Here is a 21,093-nt window from a genome sequence, read left to right on the forward strand (position 1 = left end):
CTGTGACAATAAATCAGCAATAGCCATAGCGAAGAATCCCGTTTTCCACAGTCGAACAAGACATATTAATATAAAGCACCACTTCATTTGAAGTGTGATCGAATATGGCGATGTGCAGTTAGTGTTCTGCAGTTCACAAGAGCAGCTTGCAGACATTTTTACTAAAGCACTACCAAGAGGAAGATTTCAACAACTTAGAAAAGCAATTGGAGTTAAAGAGCAACACATTAAGGGGGAGTGTTAAAATTAATTTGTTGTAACCACCACTATCTTTAGTAAGCATTATGTGAGAGTTGTAACCATCATAATATAATTATTGTCTTTATTTAGATTTATGGTAGAGTTGTATCATTAAGATTGAGAGAACCAAATAGTCCTCATCTTGATTATCAACCCATTTGTATTTTCTATCAGTTTCCTTCAAGCCTATATAAAGGCTTTGTAATGCTAAGTTGATAGTAAGAAGTGTGTGGTGAATTCAATAAAAGCAGAGTTTTTCAATGGTCATCCACCAGTAGAAGTATAGTGCAAAAAGTGACGAAAATTAGTTTTTCTCTGCAGAATCCTACAACACTATAATTTATCACATATCACCTCTAGAATACCACCAACATGTTGTATTTGGTGGATGTGTACTTAGATGGTGTCTTACTTTAATCTAGTTTGCGAGCAAATGATCGTGTGAGTCCTCTACTATCCTTAATAAAAAGTATGTTGCGATTTCTCTCATTAATATTGAACTTAGACTATCTCAATTGTAATGAGTTGAATTACCTCTTATAGTTCCTTTAATTTAATTTTCTTATAATAAAAAACATCTCATTAAAACTTTAAGAGAAATATCTAATGAAGAAAAACTTCAATAAATAAAAAAGAAGTATAATATAGATATAAAAACATTACCAAGAACAAAATTAGAGTGCATAGCTCATTTCACTACAAGAAAAGTTTGGTTTGTCCCAGAACAAAATTACTGGAAAAATATCTTTTTTTTTAAGAAATACCACATTTTTCAAGACAATACTTAGTGAGCCAAAACTACAATTTTTCTTAATAACAAATATAAATATATTAAAAAAAGAAGTCGATATACACTAATAGCTACAACACAAAGCATAAGTGTCTAAAAAACAAGCTACAAGTCAGAAAAAACATGAAAAACTAAAAAGAAGAGATAAAATAAAAGCACAACCATATATAAAAGCACAAACATGAAAAGCTATAATTGTATTGTCCATTACTAATGTTTGCATTATATAAAAGTTTAATTATACAAATATGTGTCACAAATTTCAACAATAAATATATCTATATACCAAAATATTTAGTAATAGAACTCTCAATTTCTTTTGTGAAAATGAGAGAATCTTAACTCCTAATGAACCATCTTTGTATTCGTAGGTTAAAACTGGAACTAATCAGAATCATTTTCAAAAGAAATTAGATCCCAACAAATGAGGAACTGAAGGTTCACCACCACCACACTCTAAAAAAGGACAAATCTTCATTCTGCTATAGGTACAGGTAAAGGATAAGATTCTAAAGTTAATCTGTGAATGTATAAGAGTTCTCCTTGCTCTATCTAAGGATGTTCAAAACTAAATCGGCCCAATAGAAAACTGCAAAACCAAACCAAACCAAACAAAACCGTGTGGTTCGGTTAGGTTTGTGATTTGTGATTTGTATTTTACAAACCGAACCAAACCACATCATGTTACAACCCAAACTTCACTTAACCGATCCAACCCAAACTCAAATCTATTATGCTTTAACCTTACGATTACGACTGATTTTTTCTTACTCACGCTTAAGGTTTCAATTTAAGTCTTCTCAAATATCTCCTAACAGTATCGCGCATTATTCTCATCTTCTTTTCCAAGTACATCTCGCATCTTCTTCTCTAATATCTCATCTCTTATGTTCTTTCTTTTTTATCTTATTAATTTTATTCTACTGTTCTCTCTCATAATTACATTTTAATGCAAATCTTCTTCTCTAATCTCTCATCTCTTATGCTCTTTCTTTTGCATCTTCTCTAATGTTTCTTCTCCGTCTTTTCTGTTTTATCATAATATTTTTTATATTATTTTATACTACTATTTTATGTTTTTTATTCCACTTTTGTCTAATCTTATTTTTTTATATTAAATGGAAAGTTGTTGTTCAAATATGATGAAATTTGTTGTTATTTGATAACTCATAAATAACTATATACAAAGCTGCATTGTCATCTATATGTGTATGTATGACTCAATATTTTTTTAAAAAAGTCGAACCAACTCAAACTGCATTGATTTGGTTCGATTTTATTTCAAAAAGTCAACCGAAGAAAACTGAACCGCACACTTTGTGTTCTTGCGGTTCGAATGACCTTTTACAAAACCGCTCAGATCGCACCGCCTTAACCCTATCCAATAACCGTTTATAATCCTAACAAATGTTCTGCTCCTCTACTTCCTTCGCTGTTATTGTAACTTTATTAAAAATTACATCATTGTGGGCTTTTTAAATAGACGAGATAACTGCATTACAAATTATAAGGTAATCACCCCATACAATTACAAATATATATTGCATCTATGTAAAATTGTGGAAACGAGTGTAAATGCCAGTGTCTTTATTCACAAACATTATGCACATATATAAAACATTACCCTAGCTAAACACTTATTAGAAAACCAAAATCTACCTAAAAAAATGAGCTTTGATTACTGTGAGTTATTTGAACTTTGATCTTCATCCGATGAATTTGATAAAACTGACTGCTCCATAATTTTGCTTTCACTACTTTTTTTCTCACTTGATGGCTCTTTGACATAGGTGTTGATCGCAAGTTGTCCAGAATAAAGCAATAAACCAAAAGAGTTTATGCCATACACAAATGTAGCAAGGTAACACAATCCATTTATCACTGTCCTGTGACACAATTATATCACATTATTATTAGACATAACTTTATAAAACAAAAATATTAAGTTCTCTATAAGGATGAGTACCTTATGGTGATTGTTATCCGGCGAACCTGAAAAAGACATTGACTATAATGTGTTAAATTCAATATTAACATGAAAGAAAATTGACAGAAGCAAAGATATGTTGTACTAACTGAAAAATTATCTGAAATTGATTGGCGATATAGTGATGCTTCAATAGTAGTTGTGAATCTATAGAGAAGAACAGCAATAACACCAGCTATAATTGCTCCCAACAATGCTTGATCTGGTGAAGGTCGTTTCTTAGATTTCTTAGAACTTTTTGATCTATTCAATGATGACTTCTTTATTCCAGAAGACCTATATTTCTAAAATCACCAATTCATTTTCATTGATTAGTCTTTTAGGAATGAAAATTATTATTTTAATTTTTAAAAATTTCAAATACTAGTTAAGGTTGAACTAGTTTCTTAAAAACTTAGCATAAAAATATTTAAATTTGCCATAAATTGCATGAATTAATGGGAAAAAAAGAGAGTATACCAGTTGTTTTGCTGTTTTGATGCGACGCTGGATTGTAGGAAAGAACAACACAGCAATGGCTGCACTGAGAATAACACTGAAAGTAACTTGATTCAAAGAAGACTCATCTATAGTATCAAAAACGGTGCCTAATTCCAGTGTTGATGTAGTTAATTTGGTTAGCCACAGTGAAAATGTTGGTGGTATTCTAGAGGTGATATAAGATAAATTATGGTGTTGCAGGATTCTGCAGAGGAAAACTGATTTTAGTCACTTTTTGTACTATACTTCTACTGGTGGAAGATATGTTTTAAAACTGCTGATTTTATTAAGCCTTTATATAGGCTTGAATCAAAACTGACATAGAATACAATAAGATGATAATTAAGATGAGGACTATTGGTTCTCTCAATCTTAATATTACAACTCTAACATAACTCTAAATAAAGACAATAATTAGAATTTGATGGTTGCAATTCTCTCATAATTCTTACTAAAGCCAGTGGTGGTTACAACACATTAATTTTAACACTCCCCCTTAATGTGTTGCTCTTTAACTCCCATTGCTTCTCTAAGTTGTTGAAATCTTCCTCTTGGTAGTGCTTTAGTAAAAATGTCTGCAAGGTGCTCTTGTGAACTGCAGAATACTAACTGCACATCGCCATCTTCGATCACACTTCGAATGAAATGGTGCTTTATATTAATATGTCTTGTTCGACTGTGGAAAACAAGATTCTTCGCCATGGCTATTGCTGATTTATTGTCACAGTGAAGCAACAGACTTTCTTCTTGCTTTTCTCCGATATCTTCAAGTATTCTTCTCAACCACAACGATTGTTGTGTAGCCAAACCGAATATTTTGCTTCAACTGAAGATTGCGCTACAGTGTCTTGTTTCTTTGAACACCAAGAAATTACTCCTGAACCTAGGCTGAACACACAACCAGAAGTGCTTTTCATGTCATCAACACTTCCAGCCCAATCACTGTCACAGTAGCCTTTAGCTTCAAGTTTAGAATTCTTTTCAAACCTGATTCCATGCTCCATGGTTCCCATGACATACCTTAGAACTCGTTTTGCTGCTCCAAGATGTAAATGACTTGGTTTACTCATGAACCTTGAGAGTAAACTAGCAGCGAACATTAAGTCGGGTCGTGTAGCTGTTAGATAAATCAAGCTTCCAACCAAACTTCTATACATGCTTGCATCTACTAATCTTCCACCACCTTCCTTCTTTAATTTTTCATTCACCACTAAAGGAATGTCAACAGGTTTGCAGTCTTTCATGCCAAACTTTTTCAAAATATTTTCAACATATCTCCTTTGACAAATAAAAACTCCATATTCATCTTGGTAAACCTCAATACCAAGAAAATGATGCAGCAAGCCAAGATCACTCATCTCATATATTTTCATCATTTCTATTTTAAAATTTTCAACCATTTTCTTGTTGTTACCCGTATACACCAAATCATCAACATAAAGGGCAACAAGAAGGATATCATCTTTACCTTGATGCTTCACATACAAGGTATGCTCACTCTGACTTCTTTGAAAGCCTTGTTGAATGAAGTAGCTGTCAATTTCACTATACCATGCTCTAGGGGCTTGTTTCAACCCATAGAGAGCTTTCTTCAACTTGTAAACTTTTTCTTCTTGGCCTTTAGTCACAAAGTCTTGAGGTTGTTGCACATATACCTCTTCTTTTAATTATCCATTTAGGAAATCTGATTTCACATCAAGTTGGTACAGGTTTCACCCTTTCTGAGTTGCTAATGCAATAACTGTTTGTACAGTATCCAATCTTGCAACTGGGGCAAAAGTTTCACTATAGTCAATTCCAGGCTGTTGTGCATAGCCTTTTACTACCAATCTAACCTTGGATCTTTGAATTGACGCATCTGGATTATGCTTTAATTTGTACACCCACTTTACTCCAATTGCTTCTTTGTCATTTGGCTTTTCAACTAGCTGCCATGTTTTGTTTTTCTCAATGGCATTTATCTTTTCTTGCATCGCATTCCTCCAAACATCTTCTTTGATTGTTTCATCAAAATTTTCTGGTTCCACAACACAATAGTTGCATCTTGCATAAATATCACTCAAATCCTTCAATTTTTTATTGGAGTTGAGCTGGGAGATGATGAACTTGAACTTGGTGAACTTGGAGAGGATGAGGTACTTGGTGTACATGGAGCTGGTTGCTCATTCTCAGCTGCTGAATTTTGTTGTTGTAATATGATTGCAGGGACTGTTTTCTCCTTCATTTTGTCTTCTTCCCAATTCCAAGAAGCATTCTCATCAAATACAACATCCCGACTAATGATCACCTTGTTTGTCTTCTAGTTGTAAAGTCTATAGCCCTTTGACGTGGAACTATAGCCAATAAAGGCATATCTTTCACTTGTTTCTTCCAGCTTTGTCCTCTTTTGTCTTGGAATTTGAGCATAGCAAACACATCCAAAAATTTTAAAAAGGTTCACCGACGGTGTTCTTCCACTCCAGGCTTCAAATGGAGTCTTTTTCCACACGGCCTTTGTTGGACACCTGTTCATCAAATACACAGCAGTGTTAACGGCCTCGGGCCAAAAGGTTTTAGGTAAACCTTTCTCAAGTAGCATAGATTTCGCCATCTCTATCACAGTTTGGTTCTTTCTTTCAGATACACCATTTTGCTGAGGTGTATAGCCAACAGTGAGCAGTCTTTCAACACCTTCATCTTCACAAAATTTGTGAAATTCATTTGAGGTGTACTCCTTCCCTCGATCACTTCTCAGCATCTTTATAAATCTGCCACTTCGTTTTTCAACTAATGCTTTAAACTTCTTAAAGATTACAAACGCTTCAGATTTTTGTCTCATGAAATATACCCAAGTCATGCGGGTAAAGTCGTCAATAAACAAAATAAAGTACCTTTTTTTTCCATGAGACAAAGTATTCATAGAGCCACACACATCTGTGTGTACAAGTTCCAACACTTGTTTGGCTCTCCATGCACCTTCCTTTGGAAATGGTTGTCGGTGGTGTTTGCCAAGGACACATCCTTCACACACACACACCAGATTTTTCTTCGATTCTTGGCAGCCCATACACCATCTTCTTTTGATAGAGTGACTTGAGACTTTCGTAATTCAAATGCCCAAGTCTCCTGTGCCATAAACACGAGTCATTCTCTTCTCTGGCCATCATGCTTACATTTTTCTCATAGTTGAAAGATAGTGGAAAGCTCCTGTTGCTAGTCATCTTCACAACGGCAACACTTCTTCTTTCAGAGTCAAATTCTGCACTCTCTATTCTCAAAGTTTAGAGAATAGCCGTGCTCCAGAAGTTATCCAATGCTAAGCAAATTTTCGTCTAATTCTGGCACATAAAGCGTGTCATGTATGACTTTGCTTCCTTGCTTTGTGGTGACTTCAATGCTTCCTTTCCCTTTCACTTCGACATGTTCTCCATTGCCCAATTTAACTTTCGAGCCGAATGAAGAATCAATCTTTATAAATGCTTCCTTTTGTCCGGTCATATGGTTGCTACAACCGTTGTCCAAATACCAAACATTTTTACCTTCTTCATGCAATGCTTTTTGACAAGCAAAAAACAAATTTCCTTCATCAGATTCTCCTTCTGCGTACGAAGCATGATGCTGATTTGCAAGACGACAATCCTTTTGAAGGTGCCCGAATCTCTTGCAATTGTGGCATTGCGGTTTGCCTTTGTTCCAACAGTCCTTCTCGTCATGAGTGTCGGTGTTACAAATTTTGCACCATTTGTTTGATGCTTCATTCCATCTTCCGCCATTTGCGCCTTTTCCAGATCTGCCACATGAGTTTCGTCATCTGCCTCTGCCTCTTCCAAATCTGCCACCTCTAGAAGACTCACCTCTAGTTTGTGTTTGGGGCTTATTTTCACCATCGTTGGGCTGAATGTTGTGTTTAGATTGAAAGGCACTCTCAATTGATTTTCAGAATGTCGTAACATCCTTTGCTCGTAGGATCTCAAAGACCCCATCAACCCTTGAACAGTCAAGGTTGATAGATCCTTGGTTTCTTCTATCACACCCACCATTGGGTCAAATCTTGCAGTCAAACTAATCAGAATTTTGTCAATAATTCTGCGATCTTCTATCGTATCACCATGCGACTTCATCTGATTCACCAACTCAGAGATTCTGTTGAAGTATTCGTTCAGGCTTTCGTTCTCCTTCATCCTTTCATTTTCATAATCTCTCTTAAGAGATTGAAGCTTCACAGTTCGCACCTTTGAGTCTCCTTCGAACTCTTGTTGTAGGATACTCCAGGCTTCTTTCGATGTTTTAGCTCTCATAATCCTTGGAAAAATGGATAGAGAGACTCCTCTTTGAATCATTCCGAGAACTCCAGCATTTCTGATCTTCTTCTTCTTCAACACTTCAAGCCGTTGGCTTGATTCTTCAGCTTTTTCTTTTGATTTTTCAGCCTCCGTTGGTGCCGGTTCTTCATATCCGTTTATGACATACTCTAGAACATCCAAAGATGTGAATAGAGTCTCCATTTTAACAGCCCAAAAATCATAGTTCTCTCCTTCGTGGTGACTTCAATGCTTCCTTTCCCTTTCACTTTGACATTGCTGTAAGTTGCAGAAGGGTTGTTTGTAAAAGCCATAACTTTTGTTGTTTTTGCTGCAGCTGCAAGGATCTGCAGCTCAGATACCACTCTGTTGGTGGTATTCTAGAGGTGATATAAGATAAATTATGGTGTTGCAGGATTCTGCAGAGGAAAACTGGTTTTAGTAACTTTTTGCACTATACTTCTACTGGTGGAAGATATGCTTTAAAACTGTTGATTTTATTGAATTCACCACCAACTGCAATATCTTACTTAGCATTACAAAGCCTTTATATAGGCTTGACTCAAAACTGACATAGAATACAATAAGATGATAATTAAGATGAGGACTCTTGGTTCTCTCAATCTTAATGTTACAACTCTAACATAGCTCTAAATCAAGACAATAATTAGAATTTGATGTTTGCAATTCTCTCATAATTCTTACTAAAGCCAGTGGTGGTTACAACACATTAATTTTAACAGAAAGTTCAACATAAAGAGGATTAATGACTGAAACAGTATGAGAATTACTGGTCTATGGACAAAATCATGAACAAGAGGAGATGGTGAAGGAAAATGGTGTATGGTGAGAGAAACAGGTAGATTTGGGAAGAGAAACTTGTGATTATTATGGTGGAGGTGAGAATGCAACATTGGAGGTGGGTAAATTAAAAACATTTCCAAATTTAGCATATCCATCTTTGACTTACAAAACAAGTTATTTGTGGTGTAGTTGCTAAGAACGTAAACAAAATAAATCAGCATGTACTTTGAACCAAATTTCAAGTGCAACCTATATGAAAAGTATTCAAAATAATATTGAAGTATACCAATTAACTCACACTTACCCAATCAAAATGGGAAAGGTAATGTATTCTGGAATTACATTTATGATGTATTTAATTCATTATCATTAAATAAGTCAATGATACCACCATTTTCATTATCTTTTTAATTTCAATTTGAGAATTGAGTTTCACTAGGAAAAATCCTATGGCAAAATTACATATGAAGTAAAATAGTACTAATTAGGGTGGCATTTAACATGGGTTGGATTTGCGGGTTCTGTTTCAAATAAATAATATGTTAGTATTTGATAATTTTTTTCAATTTTAAAAAAATTTAACAAAATTCGATACAGTTATATTCATTTATAAGATTCAAATTTGATGAAACATATCATATAATGTCTAATGAAATTCATCTACATCTCATAACTTTTACATGTTAACATAACTTTTACTCACATAACATTGACAACTTAGTCGTCTGTAAATAAAATTTTACTGATGGAAAAAAGATTGTGGATAAAAATTGGTGAGTAATTTCAACTTTTCTTGTAGTGGTAGTAATCACCAGTCTGATTGTTTCATGTCTAGCTACATATGCAAATATTTCAAAATAGTCTAAACTAGATTTTTGTAGAAATCCTCTAGCTACTAACCTTGTTTTATGCTTGGAAATTGACCCACCTGGCTTCATATTTTTCTTGAAAATCCATCTCACATTGATGGCTTTCTTGTTCTTAGGCAACACAATCAACTTCTATGTCTTGTTTCTTTCAATTGCCTCAAGTTCTTCCTTCATGGCCTTCATCCACACCTTCTTCTTGAGCGCCTCATTAATAGTGACAAGTTTAGAGTCTACCATCATAGCACATTGTATGAATTCACCTTTAGATTCAATCTCAGTATCATGTAACAACTCAAAGTCTGCAAGTCTCATTGGTATCTATCTGATTCTCTATGGTCTCTGAAACTGTGCAATTTCACCTTCAGAGCTAGGTTCATCTTCAGAAGCTTCACCTTTAAAGGCTGGATCACCTTCAGACTCAGACTCACCTTCAGAATCAGAATCTCCTTTAGAGTCGGATTCTCTTTCTGAGTCAGAATCTCCTTCAAAGGAAGATTCTCCTATAGAGGCAGAATCTACTTTAGAGTCAGACTCAACTTTAGAGGGAGGACCTTCAAAGGCAGGACCTTCAAAGGCAGACTGAGACTTATTCCATTCTCATGTTTCCGATTCTTGCACTATGACATCTTTTCTGACAACGATTATGTTGGTGACTGGGCAATATAGCTTATAAGCACCTGTATAGTGGTAACCTATAAGATAAATGTATTTGCTTATGTCATCCAATTTCCTTCTTGTAGCATCTGGTACGTGTTTGTAACATACAAAACCAAACACCTTAAAGTGACTCACATTTTTCTTTCTACCAGTTCACTTCTTCAGAGGAACTACTTCCTTTAACTTCTTTGTTGGACATCTGTTAAGCATATATGTTGACGTGGCAATAGCTTCACCAAAAAATGTGTGAGACGGATTCTTTTCTTTTAACATGCTTCTTGTCATGTCAAGTAGAGTTCTATTCCTTCTCCCAGCAAGACCATTGTACTATGGAGAGTATGGAGCAATCACCTCATGCTCAATACCATTCTCCTCACACAACTTCTTGAACTCACCTACACCATCGATTCTAAGGATCTTCAACCTTCATCCACTGTGATTTTTAGCATTCACTTTAAACTTCTTAAACTCAGCAAACACCTCATGTTTGAACTTTATGAGTTCTACTCGTGTGATTCTTGTAAACTCATCCACAAATGACATGAAATACTTGTTTCCTCCAAGTGAAGGTACTGGAAATGGGCCACATACATGAGAATTCACCACACCCAAAGCATGAGTTCCTCTAGGAGGAATTTCTGGTGAGAATTACAATCTTGGTTGCTTTCCTTTCATGCATATATCGCATGACTTATCTGGTGCCACAATCTTTGGAATTCCATGTACCAGATGCTTTGAACTTAGATGCCCTAAACTTATGAAGTTCAAATGTCCAAATCTCTTGTGCCACAATTCACTATCCCTTTTAACACTTGTTGCATTAAGGCATTGCTCGAGTGTTTGTTGTCTCATCATTCACCTTGAATGTCTTGTTACTTCCTATTTCAGACTGCCTTATCAACTTTTGATTAAAGTCATACAACTTTGAGAGATCGTCTTTCATGGTTATTGAAAACCCATTTTCAAGCAGCTAACATACACTCATCAAATTACTCTCCATGCCAGGAACGTACCATACATCCTTAATTTGTACAGTTTTGCCATTCTTAAACTTTACTTTGACATTTCATATTCCTTCGGCATTCAGATACTCATCATTAGCATATCAGATCTTGGTCTTTCTACCAGAGTTAAAATCAATCAGCCATACTTATTTCCACTTAGGTGATTTGAGAAGCCGATGTCCATATACCACAAGCCCGCCATTTTTCCACCTTCCTTCTCAAATGCCATCAATAGCACATATTCATCCTCAAAATGGCCAAACCTGATATAGTGGTATTAGTGAACCTTTATCTAATCAAACTTCTCCTTTCCTTTATAAACATTTTTATGTTTCTTCTAATCTGTATTGGAGGATTTTGACTTCGGAGCATCACCCACATTTTTTTCTTATTCTCTAACCATGCTTGCTTCTTGTTCTTATTGACAAAAGAAGCTTTCTGAGCTTATTCTTTTTCTCTTATAGAGTTTCTTTATGTCAGACGCAACTCTTGTGCCTCTAAAATACTCTGAAGCACTTCAATTCTCATGGTGGTGGTGTCTTTAGAGTGTTCTATAGCTACAACTATGTAAATAAATTGAGGAGTAAGTGATCTTAGTACCGTTTATTCAAAAAAAAAAAAGTGATCTTAGTACCTTTTCAATGATTACTTGTTAAGAGAGTGTTTCTCCGTAAGCCATCATCTCATTCGTGACCATAATCACCCTGGAGATGTAGTCCAACACCTTCTCATTGTTCTTAATGCTGAGACTTTCGTATTGCTTGCGTAGGGACTGCAAATTTACTTACTTCATTGATGCGTCGCCACCATAGCACCGCACAAATGTGTCTCACGCCGCCTTTGTCGTAGTCGAGTTGATAATCTTCAAAAACACTGTCGTATCCACACAGTGATGAATATAGAATAATGTCTTATGATCTTTCTTCCTCATTTCATGTTGCACATTTCTTCGCGCTTGAGTTGCATTCTCTACAACCGACATGTAACTGTCATTGACGAGATCAATAACATCGTGAGCGCCAAACAACACACGCATCTGAATTGACCACTGATTCTAATTCTTTCTGTCGAATACTATAAGCTCTGTATTCAAGCTACTGTTTCCGCCGTTCATCTTCTTTCTCGTGCAAATCACTCAATTCTGACCAACGCTCGTGTTTCCCAAACCTTGAGAATCAAGAAATATGATTCTCTTCGATTTCGATCTTCAATTCAGTGTGAATTTAAGGAACGAAATAGATTACGCACCTCACGTACACTCATATTTCCCTGTGAATCGAACCAGAATCTAATACCAATTGTTGGAGTTACAACTTCATTGATGTACAAGATTGAAGATGAAGATGAAGGAATTTGCAGAGAGAGATATTATGTGCCAATCAAATCCAAAATAACAAATAAATCTAAAGTCAGTGTAGACCTCAAAGATTCTGGTGGAAAGACATAATCTTAAGCAATAATATAGTTGTTGGTAATTATGGCAATGAGAGATGGTTTGCAAATAAGATATGTTGCAAGATTGGAAATGGAGATAACATCAGTTTTTGGCATGACAATTGGATAGGGGATATATTAGAGGCCTAACTCATCCTTACAAAACTAACTTGTAAGGCGAGGGAAGTCTATCTTTATAAACTCTTTCAAAGCTCAATTTCTAACCAGTGTGGGAGAGATTTTCCCAATAGACTGAACTGTTACAAAATAAAATTATGAATCTTTTCCAGATTGTCACTAGTACAAAAATGTTAATTTACACCCGTTTTTTATTAAATTTACACCCATTATTTTTAATAAAAATCGGGTGTATATCCACAGGGTGAGAAATGTCTAACGAATTTACACCCGTTTTTAAAACGGGTGTAAATACGTTCGTAATTACTCCCTATTTTAAAAATATCGGGTGTAAATACGTTCTACGTTATACCCTATTTTAACAAAAATCGGGTGTAATTGGGCGTAATTACATTTTTAATTACACCCTATTTTAATAAAAATCGGGTGTAATTGAGCGTAATTACGTTTTTAATTACACCCTGTTTTAACAAAAATCGGGTGTAATTGGGCGTAATTACGTTTTTAATTACACCCTGTTTTAATAAAAATTAGGTGTAATTGAGCGTAATTACGTTTTAATTACACCCTGTTTTAATAAAAATCAGGTGTAATTGGGCGTACTTACGTTTTAATTACACCCTATTTTAATAAAAATCGGGTGTAATTGGGCATAATTACATTTTAATTACACCCTATTTTAATAAAAATCAGGTGTAGATATGTTCTTAATTACACCCTATTTTAATAAAAATTTGGTGTAAATACACCATTTATGAATGAACAATTATATCTATTTACACCCTATTTCATATACACTATTTAGTTATATTTCATTTTCAGTCATAATATTGCAAATACTATAAAATCATACACATAAAAATCATATTTTAACTAAGTCAAAATATTTTTAATATTAACCAAAAAGTATAGAAAATCATATACAGTCATAATATTTCAAGTACTATAAAATCATACACATAAAAATTATATTTTAACTAAGTCATAACACTTTCTTCATATATAAGTTTTCTTCTTCTTCTTCTTTGGCTTTCATTTTGGCAACATTTCTATGTCCTTATCCTCTTCAACCATTTGTATTTGATCTTGTAGATTTTCCTCCTCAACCTTTTGATTTTCAACCATTTGCATCATACAAACCATGCCACATCTAAAGGTTAGTGATAGAAACCGGTACCAATTGAAATAATTCACTTAATAACAATGATTATTTGTTGAATATTCTCTATAGAAATGATCTCAAACAGAAACAAAACACAATGTTAGTCAAACTTCTTAATGGTACCAATTGAAATAATTCACTTAATAACAAGCTTATAACAGCTAGCATGTATAAGGACTTGCAGGGATGAATGAGTTTCACCATCACCAGAGAAGCTGCAGCTGGTTGAATCACAATGAAACATGACTGGAGCACAAAAAAAATGTCAACTGGCTGAGAGTGAATGACGGTAGAAGAAATTCTAAACACGCTGGAAGGATAACACAGCAAAGAATTTTAAGTTACTATTAAGCCAATTCGGGACAACTGCTCCAAGAAATGCACATAATTGCATCAACATCCCACATCAGTATTGTTACTGACCCCATTCGCTCGTCGATGATTGAAAATATTACGCCAGCTTGGTATGAAAGAATGACCTGAAAAAAGGTATTCATAAGCATTTGCATCAAGCATTCAGTTATTTTGATAATGCTCCGGATATAAACGAAGTCAAGCAAATACCTCTCTAACAATATTTTTGCCATGTGAGATAGGATGCATTCGGGTCAAAAGTTCAAGAAACACAACACCGAGACTGTAAACATCACTCTTGTCGGTCAACTTGTGAGTTAAGAAGTACTTCGGATCAAGGTAACCCTGCATATTTAAAATCAAGGGGTGGGAAAAAGATTAAGAAAAGATAAATATCAAACTGTTTTCAAATAAATTATAAGTTGTTTTCATAAGTTATCGTAGAGAGCTTAGAAAAATAAGCTAAAAACAGCTTATATACATATCATAAGCTTCTTCCGTATGCTCCCGTCAAATAGTCTCACAAGAGTTTATGATATGTATATAAGCTAAAAACAGCTTATATACATATCATAAACATGACGATAGATGAAAGAAGGGTTTTTTTTGTGATTTAGGGATTTTCCTGAAGGATGATGATGATCGGTGAAATGCGATGAATCTGAGTTTATAACTTTGTGCGATGAATCTGGATGAAATGCAATGAATATGAATTATTTATTTATTTATTACTATGTCATTAACATGTTTAGATTATTTTTTCATCAAATAAATTTAGATCATTAGTATGGGTCCAATAATTTATTAATTTGTTAATAATGTTTAAATTATTTATTATTTAATATGTCATATAGGGTGAAGTCTAAGGTGAGGGTTTAATTAAGTCCCTCACCGGTGACACACCTAAAATATACCGCTAGATTTGATCAACGGTTCAAAATTATTATAATTAGAAATAAAAATATTAACACAATCCCACACACAATTACTATCTCCCACTATGACTAAACATGTAATTTCTCTTTTTATCCTTTATAATCATTAATTAACCTCCCCTTGAAAACAAAATACACTAATCTTCATAATTGATCCGAAGTTTTTTCCAGCAAAACAAACGATTTTTTTAAAACAATAGTCAATTTTTGTTTTGTTTTTGAAATAAAAAAAAATGGATATGTTTTCTTCTTCTCTTTAACTGATACCCACATGCTGCTATGTAAAATCTTCATGTAAAAACAAAGCAATAATTCTAATCGTAATTGCACGTAATTTTTTTTCATTCAAGAAGCATAGATAATTTGGGAGGAGTGAGAAGAAAAGATATTATAAGTGTCGAGTTTATTTTTTTTTCTATTATCAGATATGGTGATCAACAAGAATTCACAAATTTATTATGAAAGTCACACATTTAATGTTCATTGATGTTCATTGTATCAGAGTTTTAAAATGTTTTTAATTATTGTATTTTATTTCAAGAGATTAAAGATAAAAACAGAAGTTACAGGTTTAGTTTTATTAAAAAAAATTGTGTGTGGGATTGCACAATTATTTTTAATTAATTATAATAGTTTTGAAGCGTTGATCAAATCTAACGCTATTTTTTAGAAGGTTCACCGGTGAGGACTTAATTAAACCCTCACCCTAGACTTCACCCTCATATAGATTAAATATTTTGAATCATAAAATTAAATAATTTTTTTAGTTTATATAAATTTAAACTCGTTTTTTAATTTAAAGAGAGTAATTGAAATTTTATTATAATAACATTTTTAACACTACAGGAAAAAAGGCCTCCTACCACGCCTAGAAAACCGAGGCTTTATGCAAAATAACCGTGGCGTAACGCTGAGGCCACGGTTCGGCCACGGAAATCCAACGGTGGAGTATACGGCCGTGGCCAAAAGTAAAATCCACGGTTTTTTGGTATAGACCACGCAATTTTTACAACCGTGGAACACCCTCACTTGGACCGGTGATGCCGTGAATGGAGTCCATTATAGATCCAATCCAATTAAAGGACCTCACAATAGTAAACTCCAATCTGTTTCAGCACCCTCACCTGTCAATGTTCGATGTCATTACATTGTCTCAATTGAAATAAAATAACAAAATCTTGTGAGTAAACTAAATCTATAGCTAGAACCACAAATGTCTAACAAGCAAACATCTTAAACAAATAAGTTGAATCCCATGTCCTGCATAAACAAAAACAACAATACACAAACATTAGCATAATCAACAGATTAACAAGCCACAATCAACAGTAGTGGTACACACATTACAAAGAAAGGGCTAATGCAAAAGAGTGATTAGATGGGAATATGACATGAAAGAGACTCACTTTGTGCGGAGAGAGGAGCCTCTCGGCGAGTAAAACTCTTCGTCTTCTTCATCTGAATAAGTGTTGTCACGATGCGGTGGTAGTGGAGGTTCCGGCAGTCGCACTAACGGCGGGAGAGGACGGAGCTCCGGCGACTCAAGTTTTCGAGACACCGAAGCGCCACCGCAAAGAGGAACGGTGTCAATTTGGTTTTGGTTTGGGTTGTTGTCTGTGGGATCTGTGGTGGGACTGGTGGTGGAAAATGGGTGTTTAGTGTTTGGGGTTGAAGGTGGAGAATGAAGTGACGGTGGTGGTGGCGGCGGTGGTTTAGGTAGTACCTGGAAAGAGGAATTTGAACCTGTGATGGTGGAGAGCCTGTTCTCGTAAATGACTTTATGGCCCAACCTGTTGGTTTGTACAATTTGTTGGGTGTTGGTCAAAAGTGATGAAGTTTGTGAGAAATTTGAACAAGGATTAATGGTTATTATGGAATGAAGGTGAGAATGAACTAGGGTTTTTGGTGAGAGAGAATGGACGAAGGTCTTGGGAGAGAAAGAATGGAAAATATTTTGTGAGGAATTGGAGAGGAAAAATTATTTTAGTTACATTTTCAATGTTTTTTTCAGGTTTCAATTAAAAAAATTAGAAAAGAAAATAATTAGAGGGAAACTTAAAAAAATAGGGGGAAATTTTGGCGGGGTAAAATTTTTTGGGCTTGAGCCACAATTTATAGTCAAAATTATAAGGCCACGGTTTTCCTTTTGCGACTAAAAATATCTGCAGTTGTCTAACCGTGGCAATTGAAGGAAAGGCCACAGTTTCACATTCCAGATCCAATATTTTATAACATAAGTCTACGATTTGAAAACCATGGCCAAATCATATATGTGGCCACACTTTCTGAGTTGTGGAAAATTTTAGCGTGGCCGTAGGCCAAATTTCTAGTAGTGTAATTTAAACCCGTTTTTAGAAAATAGGGTGTATATTGTCACTTAATAATATTTCAAATAACATTTTATTTACAAAGTTGCCACCGAATTTCTCATTTACACCCGTTTTTAGTATATCATGTGTAAATTTTAAAATTATTTTGTTCTTTTTGCACTAGTGTGTCTTGCACAAAAATTGTGATATAGCTAGCATATACTAGAAGCAGGTCAGAGAGGTATTTGGAATTCCCAGTGGATCACATAATTGGATATAAATTTGATGGAAGAAGCAAGTGAGTTGAGAGAGATTATATCAAACTTTCAACTTAACAAAAAACCAGATTCATGGCAGTGAAAACCGGACATTGGGTTAAGTATGGATATTCTTCACTAATTGAATCTGCTCACTTTAAGAATCCATCGGAGGATAAAATGAAAGCGTTGAAACAATTATGGAAATTAAAGGAACCATCAAAGTACCAAGTTCTGGGTTGGAAAATCTTGATAGGCCGAGTGCCGACATGAGTAGAGTTACTTGGTGTGCGGAACTAGTTTCAAATGAATGCAGCTCTATTAACTTTGTGTGTGGAACTAGTTTCAAATAAATTATAGAATCCAAAACTCAATGGAAACTGTTATACAAGGATATATAGAAACAAGCATCTAAGTACACATAGCATATAGAAACTAATTACATCAAAACTACAACTACGGATATATATTGCATCTATGTAAAATTGTGGAAACGAGTGTAAATGCTAGTATCTCTATCTACGGATATATATTGCATCTATGTAAAATTGTGGAAACGAGTGTAAATGCTAGTATCTCTATTTACAAATATTATGCACATGTATATAACACACAGTACCCTAAACACTTACTAAATATCCAAAATGTACCAAAAACTGAACTTTGATTACTGTGAATTATTTGAACTTTGATCTTCATCCGATGAATTTGATAAAACTGACTGCTCCATAATTTTGCTTTCACTACTTTTTTTCCCACTTGATGACTCTTTCACATAGGTGTTGATGGCAAGTTGTCCAGAATAAAGCAATAAACCAAAAGAGTTTATGCCATACACAAATGTAGCAAGGTAACACAATCCATTTATCACTGTCCTGTGACACAATTATATCACATTATTATTAGACATAACTTTATAAAACAAAAATATTAACTTCTCTATAGGGATGACTACCTTATGGTGATTGTTATCTGGCGAACCTGAATAAGACATTGATGATAATCTATTAAATTCAATATTAAGAGAAAAGAAAATGGAGAGAAGAAAAGATCTGGTGAAGGTCGTATATTGGACTTCTTAGAACTTTTTGATCTATTCAATGATGACTTCTTTACTCCAGAAGACCTATATTTCTAAAATCACCAATTTATTTCATTGATTAGTCTCTTAGAAATGAAAATTATTATTTTAATCTTCAAAAATTTCAAATACTAGTTAATGTTAAACTAAAGTTTCTTAAAAGCTTAGCCTAAAAAGTATTTAAATTTGCCATAAATTGCTTGAATTAATGGGGAAAAAAAGAGAGTATACCAATTGTTTTGCTGTTTTGATGCGACGCTGGATTGTAGGAAAGAACAACACAGCAATGGCTACACTGAGAATAACGCTGAAAGTTACTTGATTCAAAGAAGACTCATCTATAGCATCAAAAACGGTGCCTAATTCCACGGTTGATGTAGTTAATTTGGTTAGCCACGGTGAAAGTTCAACATGAAGAGGATTAATGGCGGAAACAGTGTGAGAATTACATGTTGGTCTATGGACAAAATCATGAACAAGGGGTGATGGTGAAGAAAAATGGTGTGTGGTGAGAGAAACAGGTAGATTTGGGAAGAGAAACTTGTGATTATAGTGTAAATAAGAGTGCAACATTGGATATAGGTAAAATAAAAACACAAAAAGTGAAGCAAATATTTGTTATGAAATTAAGACTGTTTTTCCTAAACTTTAAACTAATCTATAAGTATGTTATTGTTGTGTTTTTTTCTTTGGGTTTGTTCTTCACATTGGTTTTGTTTGGGAGTGGAATAAAAAATCTCAACATGTAAAATATCTATGTCTATTTTTTGTCTTATGATTTCTTTTCTATTGAAGCTATACTCTTTTTTTAAGTGGATGATATTGTCTTCCTTCTCCTTTCACACAAAAATTCTTATTATCTTCCTCTTTAAAAATAAAATCTTTATATATTAAGACAAATAATTTGTTCTCCACTTTTTTTTTTACTAAAAAGATATTCATTCAAATTAAAAAATACATCGATCAATACACATTCAAGATCGCTAAAAACTGAAAAAAGTGAATCTGCAAACAATCTTGCAGCACCTAAGTTAATAGCATACAACGACAATATAAAAGTGCCTACAAAAATGACAAAATAAAAGTTACCGGAATATTCATACTTCTGGATCTGCAACATTGACGTCCAAGTCTTCCTTAGATCTACAATGATTTGAAGTAAATGTGTCAATCTGAACCAACAAACACCGTATTAAGACGAGAAAATTAACAAGCATCGTACTAAGACGGGAAAACCAACAAACATCGCACAAAACGATGAAAACTTAAAAACACGCAAGAGAAGAAACAAATTTATATGGATAACCACTTATTTAAATAAAGAGAAAGAAAAACGATATTGAGGGGTAATTTCTAGCAAAAAAATGACCAAAAACCATCCCTATGATAAAAGAATGATAAGAGATAAAAGTTTAGAGGAGAGGAGTGTAATTTGTTCTCCACTTAACTTCGCAATAAATTCATTGTTATTTTAGGAATGTGCAATAATATAATTAATTGAATTATATATTCAAAGTGAATTGTATTAAGAGTTTAATAGGTATGCACTGATAGTGTAAAATAATTTTACACTGTCATCCAATAAAAAAGAAGCAGATTGTCATGTCATTAAAAAAAAATTAAATTAAAAGAAGGAGTTAATTGGATACATGGTTGTGATTGATTGACAGTGTAAAACTATTTTACACTGTCAGTGCATCACCCCTTTTCTCTTGTATTAATTAAAAATATTTGAATCATTTAAAAAGTTTAATTAATTGTTTTAAAAATTATTATTTAAAATTACATTTTATAATAAAAAGATTATGAAAATAAAAAAAAAATTGAAAATTTATAAAATAAGTTTTTCCGGAAAATAATAAATTCATATTCAATTTTATTTTAAAACAAAAAAATTGGCTCTAAAAGAGTTCAAAATATAAAACTGATTTATAAATGCGAACTGGTTATAAAACTGATCCAAAGCCACTAGCTCTTCCGTCAAACGACAAACCATTGTCGTTGTTGCTGAAGCGGTCAAAGATCCACCATCACTTCTTCAAAGAGTAGATAATCCAATCCTGATAACATCTTCATTTGTTACTTATCGACACCCATTAAACCTAAAGCAGATCAAGGAGCATACCAACCTCTATTGTTTCTCATATATGAGCAAAAATTTCACTAGGGCGAACCTTCGTTCAGACCTCCACTAGTGCCTATGATTCTTGGAAAGGAGATGCTTCCCAGCTTTCAATTGTTACACGTTAACCTCAACGTGCAGGGAGCAGATGATTTGGTGAACCGTGTTTACAACATGGTGCAATAGTAGA

General features: G+C 33.9%; 3 protein-coding genes across 4 annotated transcripts; all 3 read right to left on the reverse strand.

Annotated features, from left to right (window-relative positions):
* Nucleotides 1-2,553: 2,553 nt before the first annotated feature.
* LOC131650733 (uncharacterized) lies at nt 2,554-4,199 on the reverse strand. The gene is made up of 5 exons (XM_058920433.1): nt 4,108-4,199; nt 3,477-3,702; nt 3,107-3,301; nt 2,997-3,022; nt 2,554-2,916 (listed from the first exon to the last, which is right to left on the reverse strand). Exons 1-5 carry the CDS (start codon nt 4,197-4,199, stop codon nt 2,709-2,711), a joined length of 747 nt encoding a protein of 248 aa, XP_058776416.1. The 3' UTR covers nt 2,554-2,708.
* Nucleotides 4,200-4,276: 77 nt separating this feature from the next.
* On the reverse strand, nt 4,277-4,741 carry LOC131650734 (uncharacterized mitochondrial protein AtMg00810-like). Its single transcript, XM_058920434.1, has one exon. The coding sequence runs from the start codon at nt 4,739-4,741 to the stop codon at nt 4,277-4,279; it is 465 nt and encodes a 154-aa protein (XP_058776417.1).
* A 13,381-nt stretch (nt 4,742-18,122) lies between these two features.
* Nucleotides 18,123-19,512, reverse strand: LOC131647524 (uncharacterized). 2 transcript variants are annotated; one of them, XM_058917416.1, is made up of 3 exons: nt 19,013-19,512; nt 18,656-18,834; nt 18,123-18,575 (listed from the first exon to the last, which is right to left on the reverse strand). In XM_058917416.1, the coding sequence occupies exons 1-3, from the start codon at nt 19,352-19,354 to the stop codon at nt 18,368-18,370; spliced, it is 729 nt and encodes a 242-aa protein (XP_058773399.1). In that variant the 5' UTR covers nt 19,355-19,512; the 3' UTR covers nt 18,123-18,367. The 2 variants fall into 2 exon arrangements, with proteins under 2 accessions (XP_058773399.1, XP_058773400.1); XM_058917417.1 differs by having other exon boundaries at nt 18,127-18,575; nt 18,656-18,681; nt 19,013-19,511.
* Between the last annotated feature and the right edge of the window lie 1,581 nt (nt 19,513-21,093).

This window comes from Vicia villosa, linkage group LG2 (genome assembly GCF_029867415.1).
Source record: "Vicia villosa cultivar HV-30 ecotype Madison, WI linkage group LG2, Vvil1.0, whole genome shotgun sequence".
Classification (NCBI taxonomy): Eukaryota; Viridiplantae; Streptophyta; class Magnoliopsida; order Fabales; family Fabaceae; genus Vicia; species Vicia villosa.

Excerpts from the sequence above, each read along its gene's own strand:
- LOC131650733 (XM_058920433.1), bottom strand. The coding sequence starts at position 4,199 with ATGGCGAAGAATCTTGTTTTCCACAGTCGAACAAGACATATTAATATA. Across the intron at positions 3,302-3,476 it reads TCAAAACAGCAAAACAACTG|AAATATAGGTCTTCTGGAAT; the intron begins GTATACTCTCTT and ends TGGTGATTTTAG. Across the intron at positions 2,917-2,996 it reads CGGATAACAATCACCATAAG|GACAGTGATAAATGGATTGT; the intron begins GTACTCATCCTT and ends ATTGTGTCACAG.
- LOC131650734 (XM_058920434.1), bottom strand. The coding sequence starts at position 4,741 with ATGAAAGACTGCAAACCTGTTGACATTCCTTTAGTGGTGAATGAAAAA.
- LOC131647524 (XM_058917416.1), bottom strand. The coding sequence starts at position 19,354 with ATGTTGCACTCTTATTTACACTATAATCACAAGTTTCTCTTCCCAAAT. Across the intron at positions 18,835-19,012 it reads TCAAAACAGCAAAACAATTG|AAATATAGGTCTTCTGGAGT; the intron begins GTATACTCTCTT and ends TGGTGATTTTAG. Across the intron at positions 18,576-18,655 it reads CAGATAACAATCACCATAAG|GACAGTGATAAATGGATTGT; the intron begins GTAGTCATCCCT and ends ATTGTGTCACAG.